The sequence below is a fragment of the Heloderma suspectum genome, chromosome 2 (assembly GCF_057233095.1).
Source record: "Heloderma suspectum isolate Gila_16-S chromosome 2, 16-S_ref, whole genome shotgun sequence".
In the NCBI taxonomy this organism is placed as follows: Eukaryota; Metazoa; Chordata; class Lepidosauria; order Squamata; family Helodermatidae; genus Heloderma; species Heloderma suspectum.
This window is the reverse complement of record NC_139459.1, coordinates 184,363,584-184,377,466: the sequence shown is the minus strand read 5'-3', so window position 1 is coordinate 184,377,466 and position 13,883 is coordinate 184,363,584. Positions and strand designations below refer to the sequence as shown.

The window sequence follows — 13,883 nt, the reverse complement described above, 5'->3', positions numbered from 1 at the left end:
TGAATCCAACCCAGATAGCATATTCATTGCTTTAATGAAGTCAGCTAACTGGTAGGCTTTCTACTGCTACTGGGCTCTCTGTACTGCACTGCACATTGTACCACGCCAACACAGCATGGCTCGCTAGAAAAATGTCCTTCTGCTGTAGTGCCTATTAGGCACTAGTGGCCTCTTTTAAATATTAAACACAGGGATGGATCCAGGGTTTGCCTTCAGTTAATGGAAGGGCTCCACTCACGGAAGGTGCCTCTGCCAGATTTTTATGGACCCCCCCTCCCGCCCACACCACAGCTCACCTCACTCAGCAAGGGCCCCTGACCCTCTGTGTAGCATTTTCAAATGGCTAGAGGCAGTGGAGACTAGTGGCTCTGATTTCAGTGGGGCTGTGAATCCATTCCAGGCTTCAGTCAGAGCCAGCCAGAACTCTAAAGCAGCTAAAGCAGCTCCCAGGTGCAGAACCCTATCCCCCAAATAGGTTCAGCTCCCTTAGAGTTCTGTCTGGTTCTGACTGAAACTCGGGACGGATTCCCAGCCCCACCAAAATCAGAGCCACCAGCCTCCACCAGCTGGAGGGGCTGCTTGGGGAGGACAGGGTGGGGAACTCTGCTCCTGCCAGCCCAGTGGCAAATGCCCAAATCTGGATCCAACCCAGAGTTAGCAGAATAATTGAAAGAGTGGTCCGTGCTCACACTGGAGTCATTTGATGCCCTGGGGTTGGATAGAGAATCGTTCTGCCATCAGAAGGCTACTGCTGCCAGAACAGGATTTCTGCATCCAGTCTTCCTCTCCTCTCTGCAACCCACCATGTGCCCTCCAAATCTCCAGAGGGTTCCCCAACCTCTGGAGCAGATTTGGAGGGCACGTCGGAGGGAGGGTGTTGCAGGGGGAAGAGAGAACATGGGAGTCCCGTTCTGCCAGGGGTATCCTTCTGCTGGCAGAACGATGATTCTGGGTCCAAGCCCTTCTTCCTTCCTTCTGCACACCTGTATTGTGATGGGTAGTGGACACCTCAGGGTTGCCAGCTCTTTCATTGCAGTTGTATACTGCAGCCTCAATACTATGAAAATACACAATCAAGGCTGCAGTATTTGCATATAATTACAAAAATGCATCCCAACACCCATTACAAAGTAGATCAAGCCTTTGCCTGCTGAGCCTCCTCCCCGCTCCCCTCATTTGTCCATCTCTACCTGCACTCCTGAGATCATGCCACAGTCTCACCTGTGCTCCTCGCAGGGTGTCTGGCAGTCAAGACAGTGGTTGCAGTGACTGCCAAACCAACCAGCGTCACATTGGCATCCATTGCAGACACAGTGTCCGTGACCACTGCATTCGGTGCCCTCCCGTGCGCACCCACTGGTATCCAGGCTGCACTCACATGCACTGCCCGTGTAGTTCGGATAGCATTCGCAGTTGCCACATCTGCATTGCCCATTGCCTATCAGCAGGGAGAGATGGTAGTTGGCACCATGGGTTTCCTTCGCAGAACCAGTTCCACCCATAAATATATGTAGATCTTATTCAGCCACTCCTCTCTGCCTTCTGAGATTTTAGCAGGCATTGCCTGCACGCTTTCAATCATCTCTTCATAATAGGGATGTCAGAGGAATCTGTCCATGGAGTGGAGTTCTCCGAGCTTTCAGTAGCTCCCCCCGCCCGCCCCCAGTCTTCAGCTCACTTCCCTGTGAGCTGGCCCGACTCGATCTGCATCGAGTCGGGCCAGCTCACAGATTTTCCAGTTGTTGTTTCTCTTAGCAATAGAAAGTTGCACATATTGCAGGCACAATTTGAGTAATTTGTGCAAATCCCATGCGTAATTTGTGCAAATTAAATTCCAGCTTCAATTTGTGCAATTTGCAGGTGCAATTTGTGCAACTTTCGATTGACAAGGGGAAAAAACACGAACAGTTCCCGGATTTTGAGGAAAGCCCACAGCTTGGCTTGCAAATGCAAGCCAACCCGGGTGGGCAGCAAGGATCTGTTGGGCAGCAAAATGGACAGATTTTTAAAGGATGGACATTCCTACTTCATATCCATATGAGCTAGAAACTTGCTCTCTTTAAATGAAAGCTAGCAGTTTGAGGAAGATGAATCCTGTACTCCATACCCCCCATTGCGGTGCACCTACAGTATTGGGCATTAATAACCAGCTTTCCATTAAAGTAATGGAGATACTCATGATGATACTATGGTTGTAAAAAGCCCCTCAGGCTGCCATTCTATACACAGCTGGAAGTAAGTCCCACTGAACTCAGCGGGGCTTACTTCTGAGTAGACATGTATAGGACTGCACTGTCAGTGTCATACTCATTTATCCCCCACTGGTGCAGCTAATGATGGCCTTTCCCAGAATTCACAAGGTTCAAGAAAGGTGACAATCTTAGCACTGAAAGACAACACTTGATTTTACCTGCACAGAGCTGCCCGTTGCGCCGGTCACAATCGGTGTTGTCGCAGCTGCAAAGGGGCCCGCTCGCCTGGCCATTGCACTGGCATTTCCCACACACACATTGGCCCTTCCCACTGCAGACTGGGCCCGTGTCGTTCACATCTTGGCACATGGCCTCTGGGTCAACCATCTCCTCTTGCTTGCACTCACAGAGCTGCCCGATGTAGCCCTCCTGACAGCTATAATGGCAAAGAGGGTGCGTGGGGGGTGGTCAAACTGGAGCTGCTCTGGGTTTGCAGAGTCTCATCATAGCTAACTGCCCACTTCCTGAATAGATCATGTCAGGCCTCCTGCTCTATTATCTCCCCCCGGGCCCACTGGCTCTACACCTTTCTCTTCTTCCCGCAACAAGCTTAGTTGACTTCTGTCACCTGGAAGAACAACCAAAATTATAAAAGGATTTGGAGCTCCTTCTTATGAAGGAAGACTAATGTATTGTAAATCAGATTTGTTTTAATTTGGGGGTGGGGGCAGAAAGAGATAGAGGTTTCTAGAATTTTGAACAGTGAGAACTGGAGATTGGATAGAGTAATTATTTGCCCTCTCATATAATACTAGATTTTAGGGGATTGGATCCAAATTTAAGATGGATCAATTGTGCTGGCAGAAGTGGACTTTCCAGACCCCTGAAAATGCTATACAGAGGGACAAGAGGAGCTTTTCTCACAGAAGGGCCTTTCCTTTCATGGAAGGCAGATCCTGAGTTCAACCCAGGGTCAGTCATTGTAAAACGGATTGGCAGTAGATTCAGTACAGAGGGGCAGGGAGAAGTATTTCCTCACACAACATGTAACTAACAAGGAATTCACTGTCAATGGCTAAGAGCTTAGATGGCTTTTTTAAATGATTAGACCAGGGGTGGGCAACAGTGCCCATGGGCCGCATGCAGGCCCCACCAACCCCCTGATGGCCCCCAACACGCCACAGAAATTCATGGTGGCAAAAAATCATTAATTTACCACTACAGAGCAAGCTAAATTTGACCTGTTTACCATTCTGGAGTGGTAAAGGGACTGGGTTTTTTTGCCAGCACTGGGGCAGGGGAGAGCAGCCCATGGGGGGGGGGGAGGTGAGTGACAGAGAGAGAGACAGCGCCCCTGCGCATAGATTAGGCAGATCTATGGAGGATAGCTCTGTCAACAGCTGTTATCTAGGATAGCTAAATGGAATGTCTTTACTCAGAGGAAGGGTAACCCCAAATACAAATTGCTAGGAAGAGGGTCAAACAGCAGAGGAATGCCCTGAAAAATCCCCTGTGCCCAAGGACATTGGTCTGGCTATATCACTGCTCAGCTTGCTGTGTGGAGCTAAGATGTCTCTCTTCCAGTGGGCACTGTTATTTCAAATCCAATTTTTGTTGTAATTTTGAGACATTCTGATCATACTTTAAAAAATTTTCCTATAACACTGTTAGCCACCTTGGAGGGTTTTAAAAAATGATACGAAAAGGCAGGGTTCTTTTAAAAAGTTGTAATAAAATATAAAAATAAATACATAAATACCTGCAGATGCCACAGGTGAGATTGCCGTAGCCACCAGAACAGTGTTGTGCGTAGGGTTGGCGGTCTCTGCACTGGCACTCACACATCGTCGTCAGCTCTACCTGCAGTTCCTCGCCGACTCCCAGCACTCGTAACACCAGTTTCTGGGGCCCAGGTAGGCAGGTGGTGGCCTTGATCCTCACTGTGAATTGCACCTATGGAAGGGAAGTGAATGAGATAAGCAGAGAGCAACGCCCCGCGTTAGGGCCAGCCCTACCATTAGGCAGAGTCAGATGGCTGCTTCAGGCAGCAGACACTGAGGGGCAGGGAGCTGCTGTGAGGACAGAGCTGTGATTGTAATGTGGCCTGCCCTAAGCCCCCTAAGCTCTCCTGCTGCCCTCAGGTCCAGTGGAGGACACGGCCTGTCACCAGTGTTGAGGTAAGCCTCAACCACCAGTCTGACTGGCTTCTGTACATGGAATGGTGAGGGCGTCATCTTGTCCTTCGCCTCTGGCATTAAAATGTCTTGGGCTGGCCCTGCTCGGCATGGCTATCCATATTGCTCTAAGCCACACCCATTGGGCTAACCCTGTTCCTGCAATATAGGCCTCATTTGTGATTTAGGCCTCCTTTGGAACTGAAGAAAGTAAGCACTCACCAATTCGTTGATGTGTACACCAAGGCATTCTCCACCCTGTGAACGTCCGTACGTTTCCGAGTTACCACAATGCGAGTCATAAGCAACAGAGATGCTGGGAGGGAGGTCTGTGGAGTGCTCCAAATTTACAGAGGATGAGAGGCTCTGTGGAGAGACTGACAATGAGGATGCGCCGTACCTGGCTTACAGAGAGTGATCCTGTCTTCTGAGGCTGTGGCGCTGCATTGGGAGAAGGGGCCAGAAGGCCATGAAGGCCAGCCTTGTATACACAAATCAGAGAAATACTTAGCTGCATTTGTCAAAAACTTTCCTCAGACTGTGAAAATAGACTAAATATAATTTGTTATTATGGAAAACCATAAAGAAAACCTCCAAGCTTCCAATGGATTTCACCTATATTTTTGTCTGTAAAGTAAAGGGGAAAAGATGTTAAGGGTGCAATCCTATGCATATTCAGGGAGAAAAAACGGGCATAGGATTATGCCTTAAAAGTACTACTATCTGTCAACAACTAAATTTAAATTTGATGCATTTGTTTGTTTGTCATTGTAATGTCTGTGTTTTTTTAAAGAAAAACTGCATTTCAACAATGTAAAGTGCCTGGGGAAAATGTGTATATTTAAAAAATGCATACAAACCCCCCAAAATATGGTTTTCCATATGGATTAAAAACAATAATCCCAATCTCGTAAGGAAACAGGATGGAACAAGCTTGACCTTACAAATCCAACAATCTTGGCCGGAGCAAGATTGACAGATCTGTCCATCCCGCTTTATTATTATAATATTTTATCATCATCATCTACTATTATTCCAGCCTTGTAAATAACTCCACAAAAGCTATTAGCCTGCAAAAAGGTTTACTAGCCTGCTTGGTGGCGGTGGAGGAGGGATGGAGAGCTCCTTCCCTCCACCAGCAGCCCACTGCATTTCTTTGCTAGGCGTAGAGGAGGGGGCTTCCTTCCTCCGGCAGCCGCATGAGGAAGGACGGGGGCTCTCTCTCTCTCCTGGCAACCTGCTCACTTGCCTGCATGCAGTTCCTTGCTACCTGTCACTACCAGGCGAGTGCTTCAATGCAAGGCTGTATTATTATCAAGGCAGGACCCTTCATGATTTCCCCCACTCCTGGATTAGAGTGTGCCACGAGGAGAGGGCAGAATCCGCTAATATGTACCATGCCAGAAGAGCCTGAAAAACAGAAGTCTTCACTTCCATTCCCTTATACCAGCCTTCTTCAACCTGGTGCCCTTCAGATGTTTTGGACTACAACTACCAGCATTCCTGACCATTGACCATGCTGGCTGGGAATGATGGGAATTATTATTTATTTATTATTTATTATTAAATTTATTAATCGCCCATCTGGCTGGTCACCCAGAATTGAACTGAAGTCTAAAACATCTAGAGGGCACCAGGTTAGGGAAGGCTGATTTGTACTGTGTTTTTCATCAAAGGAGCTCAGAGAGACTTACAACTGCTTTCCCCCCCCCACCCCCAGCAGTGCACAGTGCCTGCTTAACTCCAAGCAGTGTAACACCAGTTTTGTTCTTAAAAGTAATAATAATGCCTTCAAACCATTCCCTGACAGAGCTCAAGCAGAATACATGGTGCTTCCCTGTGGTCTCTTATACGAGTACAGATCAGGTCCATCCCCACTTAATTTTAGACATGCTATAGCATTGACAAGGGCCTACAGACAGCCCTGGATGACTCAAGCAAGTGAGCCAGGCTACATATGCTACCAGAAGGAAGGAATTGCCCACTGGCTTATTCGCCTATCTGATGAAAATGCCTTCCCAGACCCACATATGGATGAGACACACTTTTCATATGAGGGGTGGGGGAATGAACAGTGTTTGCTGCAGAAGACTAACGCAACTGCCCCTCTGGACGTTTTCACATGGAAACACTCTAAACCTCAGCAGCCGGCATGCCCACCCCCACTTTGGGCCTGGCTCTGCTCTGTGGAGCTCTGGGATTCCTGCTGACCTTCCCCACCCTCCCAAAGGCTTCTGCCCCTTTTGCTACCCCTGCTCCTCCTCACACGGTAGGCATCTGCAATGAGCTGCACCACATTGCTGGAATCCTCCTTCAGTTCTCCAACCACCGACTTGGGGATGTGTCTGCTCAGCTCCTAGAGAGGAAAAGAAAGGCCGAGAGTGAGGTACACCTACCCATGCCTCAGACACCCCCTCACAGAGACACCCACTCCTTCCAGATCAGCACTCACTTCATACATAAGTAGCCTGGAGCCCGTCACTGCAAAGATGGGCTGGATGTTGGATTCAGACAGCACCTCGGCCAAGTGCGCAACTGAGGGGTAGTCCTGCAAAGAGACAGCGCCTGGGATAGTACTGAGAGAGTCTTTACCCCATTTTCCTCTCTCTTGTCTACTACATTGTCCCCCAATCCCTTTGGTGTAGATAGCATGGCTCTCTGCCCTTTGATCTAAAAGTTCTAAATTCTGCAAAAATTAAGCAAACAATAACATCCCCGCCCCAGTCAAAAACATCAGTCATGATCTTTAAAAGACCGCAGATGCAACCATAGGTCAATAGTAGAGCACATGCTCTGCATGCAGAAGTCCCAGGTTCAATCCCAAGTATCTCCAGTTAAGAGGATGTGCAACGGTAGGGCTGTAGGGAAAGGCCCCTGCCCAAGATCCTGGATACACCTTGCCAGACAGATTAGATAACATTGGGTTAGGCAGACCCATGGCCTGACTCAATTATAAGGCAGCATCATACGTTTGTATGAATAGAACCTTCTCTGCTCAAATAACCAGCCATACACTTTATTTGACACAGTATGGGGCATTCACAAGATACTTCTCTGTGCCTGGAATAGATGCCCTCCAGATGTTTTAGATTATAACACCCATAACCCCCAGCAAGCATGGCCGGTAATGAGGGATTATGGGGAATGTAGTCCAAAACATCTGGATGACACCAGGTTGCCTACCACCGCTCTATGCCAAAGAAGCTGGCTTGTAGTGATTTCACAAGACATCATATAAAAAGTGAATTTACTCCATGGCCCAAAGTAGATGTGATGCTAGATACACATCTATCACCATACATGGCAGTTTCACGTCTATAAAATTTAGTTGCATTGTGATATCATGACAAGCATGCATTCCCCCAACCCACCATCATTGACTGCCATTGGTGGGAGAAACGTGGGATATCATGGCATCATGACACAGATATTCCTAGGCATGCTGGAGGAGGTGAGCTAGACCCACACCATTTTTGGTGTGTCACTGCCATTTTTGGTGGCAGTGACACAATTATTGCCGTATCTTCTTGTTCTTGTTCAGTCGTTCAGTCGTGTCCGACTCTTCGTGACCCCATGGACCATAGCACGCCAGGCCTTCCTGTCCTGCGCTCTCTCCCGGAGTGTGCTCAAGTCCATATTCATTGCATCAGTGACGTTATCTAGCCATCTCATCCTCTGCCGTCCCCTTCTCCTTTTGCCTTCAGTCTTTCCCAGCATCAGGGTCTTTTCCAGGGAGTTTTCTCTTTGCATTAGGTGGCCAAAATATTTGAGCTTCAGCTTCAGTATCTGTCTTTCCAATGAGCACTCAGGGTTGATTTCCTTTAGGATTGACTGATTTGACTTCCTTGCAGTCCAGGGGACTCGTAAGAGTCTTCTCCAGCACCACAGTTCGAAAGCATCAATTCTTCGGCGCTCAGCCTTCCTTATAGTCCAGCTCTCACAGCCATACGTTACTACTGGGAAAACCATAGCTTTGATTAGACGGACCTTTGTCGGCAAGGTGATGTCTCTGCTTCTTACTATGCTGTCTAGGTTTGCCATAGCTTTCCTCCCAAGGAGCAAGCGTCTTTTAATTTCATGGCTACAGTCACCATCTGGGGTGATCTTGGAGCCCAAGAAAGTAAAATCTGTCACTGCTTCCATTTCTTCCCCTTCTATATGCCAGGAAGTGATGGGGTCAGATGCCATGATCTTAGTTTTTTTAATGTTGAGTTTCAAACCAGCTTGTGCACTCTCCACTTTCACCCTCAACAAGAGGCTCTTTAGATCCTCTTCGCTTTCTGCCATTAGGGTGGTATCGTCTGCATATCGAAGGTTGTTGATAATTCTCCCGGCAATCTTAATTCCAACCTGTGATTCATCCAGCCCGGCGTTTCTCATGATGTACTCTGCATATAAATTAAATAAGCAGGGTGACAATATGCAGCCTTGTTGTACTCCTTGCCCAATCTGGAAACAATCGGTTGTTCCATGTCTGGTTCTTACTGTTGCTTCTTGTCCCTCGTACAGGTTTCTCGGGAGACAGGTAAGGTGGTCTGGTACTCCCATCTCTTTAAGAATTTGTCAGAGTTTGTTGTGATCCACACAATCAAAGGCTTTAGTGTAGTCAATGAAGCAGAAATAGACGTTTTTCTGGAATTCTCTTGCTTTCTCCATGATGCAGCGAATGTTGGCGATTTGATCTCTAGTTCCTCTGCCTCTTCGAAACCCAGCTTGTACTTCCGGTAGTTCTCGGTTCACATGCTGCTGAAGCCTAGCTTGTAGGATTTTGAGCATCACCTTGCTGGCATGTGAAATGAGTGCAATTGTACGGTAGTTTGAACACTCTTTGGCATTGCCCTTCTTTGGAATTGGAATGTAAACTGACTTTTTCCAGTCTTGTGGCCACTGTTGAGTGTTCCAAATTTGTCGGCATATTGAGTGCAGCACTTTAACAGCATCATCTTTTAGGATTTTAAATAGCTCGGCTGGAATACTGTCATCTCCACTAGCTTTGTTGTTAGTAATGCTTCCTAAGGCCCACTTGACTTCACTCTCAAGGATGTCCGGCTCAAGTTCAGTGACTGCACTATCATGGCTATCAGGGACATTCAGATCTTTCCTGTATAGTTCTTCTGTGTATTCTTGCCACCTCTTCTTAATCTCATCTGCTTCTGTTAGGTCCCTGCCTTCTTTGTCCTTTATCATGCCCGTCTTTGCACAAAACATTCCCTTGAGATCTCCAATTTTCTTGAAAATATCTCTAGTCTTTCCCATTCTACTGTTTTCCTCGATTTCTTTGCATTGTTCATTTAAGAAGGCCTTCTTGTCTGTCCTTGCTATTCTCTGGAAATCTGCATTCAGCTGGATATATCTTCCCCTTTCTCCCTTGCTTTTCGCTTCCCTTCTTTCCTCAGCTACTTGTAAAGCCTCATCAGACAGCCACTTTGCTTTCTTGCATTTCTTTTTCTTTGGGATGGATTTCGTTGCTGCTTCCTGAACAATGTTACGGACCTCCGTCCATAGTTCCTCAGGCACTCTGTCTATCAGGTCTAATCCCTGAAATCTAGTTGTCACCTCCACTGTATATTCATAAGGGATATGATTTAGGTCATACCTGAATGGTTTAGTGGTTTTCCCTACGTTTTTCAATTTAAGCCGACATTTTGCAAGAAGCAGCTCATGATCTGAGCCACAGTCAGCTCCAGGTCTTGTTTTTACTGACTGTATGGAGCTTCTCCATCTTTGGCTGCAAAGGACATAATCAATCTGATTTCGATATTGACCATCTGGTGATGTCCATGTGTAGAGTCGCCTCTTGTGCTGTTGGAAAAGAGTGTTTGCTATGATCAGTGTGTTCTCTTGGCAAAACTCTATTAGCCTGTGTCCTGCTTCATTTTGTACACCAAGGCCATGCTTGCCTGTTATCCCGGTGATTTCTTGACTTCCTACTTTAGCATTCCAATCCCCTATGATGAAGAGGACATCTTTTTTTTGGTGTTAGTTCTAGAAGGTGTTGTAGGTCTTCATAGAACTGATCAACCTCAGCTTCTTCGGCCTCAGTGGTTGGGGCATAGACTTGAATTACTGTGATGTTGAATGGTTTGCCTTGGATTCATATTGAGATCATTCTGTCATTTTTGAGATTGTACCCCAGTACTGCTTTTCCCACCCTTTTGTTGACTATGCGTGCTACTCCATTTCTTCTAAGGGATTCTTGGCCACAGTAGCAGATATGATGGTCACCTGAATTAAATTCGCCCATGCTTGTCCATTTTAGTTCGCTGATTCCCAAGATGTCGATGTTCAGTCTTGCCATCTCATGTTTGACCACCTCCAGCTTACCTTGATTCATTGATCTGACATTCCAGGTTCCTAAACAATATTGTTCTTTACAGCATCGGATTTTATTTTCACCACCAGACACATCCACAGCTGAGTGTCCTTTCGGCTTTGGCCCAGCCGCTTCACTCTTTCTGGCGCTACTTGGAAATACCCTCTGCTCTTCCCCAGTAGCATATTGGACACCTTCCGACCTGAGGGGCTCATCTTCCGGCGTCATATCTTTTAGCCTTGTGATAAGTTCCATGGGGTTTTCTTGGCAAGAATACTGGAGTGGGTTGCCATTTCCTTCTCCAGTGGACCACATTTTGTCAGAACTCTCCACCATGACCTGTCCATCTTGGGTGGCCCTGCATGGCATAGCTTATGGCTTCACTGAGTTACGCAAGCCCCTTCGCCACAACAAGGCTGTGATCCATGAAGGGGATTGCCGCATCTAGTGAGGGCCTAAGAGCATGGTTGTGCAGTATACACTCTCATATTCAATATTGTTTCTCAGAGAAGACATTAATTTTTTTTTCCCATGGGACTCCCCCCTGCCTACAGTCAGACATAAGGCCTACATAATCCATGCCGGCATCACAGTTGTCACTGGCTCCATGTAGGATGTAACACTGCCTAATTGGCTACTCAGCCAATCAGAAGCACACACACCTCTTCCTCCTTATTCCTACTTCCTCACACTCCTCTCTCTTTCAGTTTCAGAGCAGTAACTACGGTTACTGATAACATTAACCACAGTTACAGCCAGAACACTGCAAGCATCAGTAAAAATAGGTTTGCATATTGTGGGTTTGGACGTGCTTTTGCACATGTAACACTGACCATCTTTAGTTCCAAAACTGAAAGGGGCTGAGAGGGATGCCTGTGTGAGAATGGGAGAAGCACACGAGACTAGGGGTGGGGGAGGATGGAGTAGCCCACGAGGCACTCCTGATCACCTAACCATTGTTAAGTGATCGGGCAGGGTTACAACTGCACTGAGCCATCAGCATTTTATATACCAGGGATGGAGAATGTATGGTCCTCTGGATGTTGTTGGACCGCACTCTATCGCTATTGCCTTTCAAAAGGGTTGAGAGGGACCTACATATAGGTGGCTTTTTGTGTATAGACCATTGGCATCCAGGTGGCATCGCCCATCATTGGGCATATAGACTCCACCCAGCTTTCCATCCCCTGCTGTGTGGAAAGCGGCGTCTGAAGTGAAGACCAATAACCTTGTCACATCACGCCAGCCAATCTGTTCCTGGAAGAAGAGAGAAAATTATACTGCAATTCACCAACACAAAAGTCTTCTTTCAAAGGAAAAACCTTGATACACCAAAATTTTGTGTTTGGGTATCTGTACATGAGCACAAAACATGACATGAGAATGTAACATTTTCAGGGCAGGTTCACATGGCATGCTAAGAGAGCCGGGGGCGGGGTGGTGGGGGAGGCGGGGAGAAAGATTCACAAGATTTCAAGATTTGCTACATTTAGAGAGTTCAAAATTCAGATTTTTGAGCCAGATTCCAGAATCAAACCAAATTCGAAATTGGTTTTTTTGATTGGCTAAATGAATGAACAAATGTAAGATAAAATTCAAACTGTGAATTTACATGGCAACTGTGAAATACATTCATCTACTGCATGTCATCTCTCAAATATTATCAAGTACTCCTATGAACTGGTACAAAATTAGCAACAGTTCCCCTTGGATAGCAGCTTTAGGCTGCTTCAGGATGCCAGCTATCAGATACTGCCAAATGTTTACTACTCCTACTGCAGGCTCTCTGGATGTCATCGGCCAGTGACGTACTTCTTCACATAGCATATAGTTAAGTATGGAAAACACTACCAGAAGATGTAGTGCTGGCCACCAATCTGGATGGCTTTAAAAGGGGATTAGACAAATTCTTGGAGGACAGGGGCTACTAGTCCTGATGGCTATATGCTACCTCCAGTATCAGAGGCAGTGAGCCTGTCAATACCAGTTGCTTGGGAACATAAGCAGGAGGGTGCTTTCTTATTCATGTCCCTCTTGTTGGCTTCCCACAGTTATCTGGTTGGTTAGTGTGGGAAACAGGATACTGGCCTAGATAGGCCTTTTGTTCTATCTAACAGGGTTCCTCTTATTATGTTCTTAACCACAGAACATGGTCCAGATGAGGAAAACTAATGGTATTGATCAGCAGGTATTTAGCATCCCTTGAATGGAAATTTGAACCCAGGATAAAACGTACAGGTGGACCAAGTCAATGTGAAACCTTCATTGCTTTGGGATCTCTCTTAGTGCTGTTCCCCATTTGCACAGGTTCAAGGCTGCACATTTTGTACAAGCATGCCTCTATCTGCTGCCTCACAACTATACCCAAACAGAAGAGGATTAGCGTGGGTTAGTTACTGCACACGTTAGTATTTGCGCACATTTGGGGTCATACATTTGTGTGCATGTGTGCGCACACTCCTGCATATGCGTTATTATCGAAACCTATGTGCACCTCCCAACCATAGACCATCAGTGGCTCTCTGGACAGCTGTGCACAGAGAGCCCTCTCACCTTGCAAACAGCCGCCTGCATGATAGCATCAAAGCCTCCCTCGGCATCATCCATGTTACCCGAAATGTGTTGCTGACTGACTCTGCTCTCAAATTCGCTGGCGTTGTCGGTGAGCGCCAGCACATGCCGATAGCTAAACGGTGACTGGCAGGTATTGCTTGAACTTGGGCAGGGCCTCCGCCACTTTGAGGGTGCTGTGCTCACGTAGGGCAGCACTGTCTTGTCAACGAAGGAGCCAAATCCTACAATGCAGAGATTCTGCTGTTTTCCTTAGTCCATGTTTGAGATGTGCTTTCAATCTCCTCCCTCCTTTTTCTTTTCTGGACAAAACCCCATAGCATATCCCGTCCTTGCCATCTCAACCAGCTCATACCAACAAGGTTAAAGCAGCAGCCAGGAGGATTTTGGAGGGACCCGCCTCCTCAACTTGGGGATATCCCACACCCTTTCCTTTAAAATTTCAGCTTTCACTAAAAAAAAGATTTAAAATGATGGTGCAAAGATACAATCCATCCAAAAGGTAAACACTTTGAAGTCCAACTGATCTCAATGGGGGAAAATCATCAGGGTTTATGGTACACTTACTAGGGCAGCCTCCCCTAACCTGGTGCCCTTCAGCATGGCTATTTGTGATGCTGGCTGGGGATGATG

The 13,883-nt window shown here is 46.8% G+C and overlaps 1 protein-coding gene across 5 annotated transcripts in view; it reads right to left on the bottom strand.

Annotated features, from left to right (window-relative positions):
* ITGB7 (integrin subunit beta 7) overlaps positions 1 to 13,883 on the bottom strand; it is a 62,581-nt gene that overhangs the window by 13,058 nt on the left and 35,640 nt on the right. For all 5 annotated transcript variants that reach the window (XM_084836679.1, XM_084836677.1, XM_084836678.1 and 2 more), the window contains 8 exons: positions 13,233 to 13,474; positions 11,778 to 11,936; positions 6,819 to 6,914; positions 6,633 to 6,722; positions 4,589 to 4,732; positions 3,952 to 4,145; positions 2,411 to 2,628; positions 1,222 to 1,438 (listed from right to left, as the gene is read on the bottom strand). In XM_084836679.1, the coding sequence (XP_084692805.1) occupies positions 1,222 to 1,438; positions 2,411 to 2,628; positions 3,952 to 4,145; positions 4,589 to 4,732; positions 6,633 to 6,722; positions 6,819 to 6,914; positions 11,778 to 11,936; positions 13,233 to 13,474 (1,360 nt within the window). The remainder of the gene's footprint in view (positions 1 to 1,221; positions 1,439 to 2,410; positions 2,629 to 3,951; positions 4,146 to 4,588; positions 4,733 to 6,632; positions 6,723 to 6,818; positions 6,915 to 11,777; positions 11,937 to 13,232; positions 13,475 to 13,883) is intronic.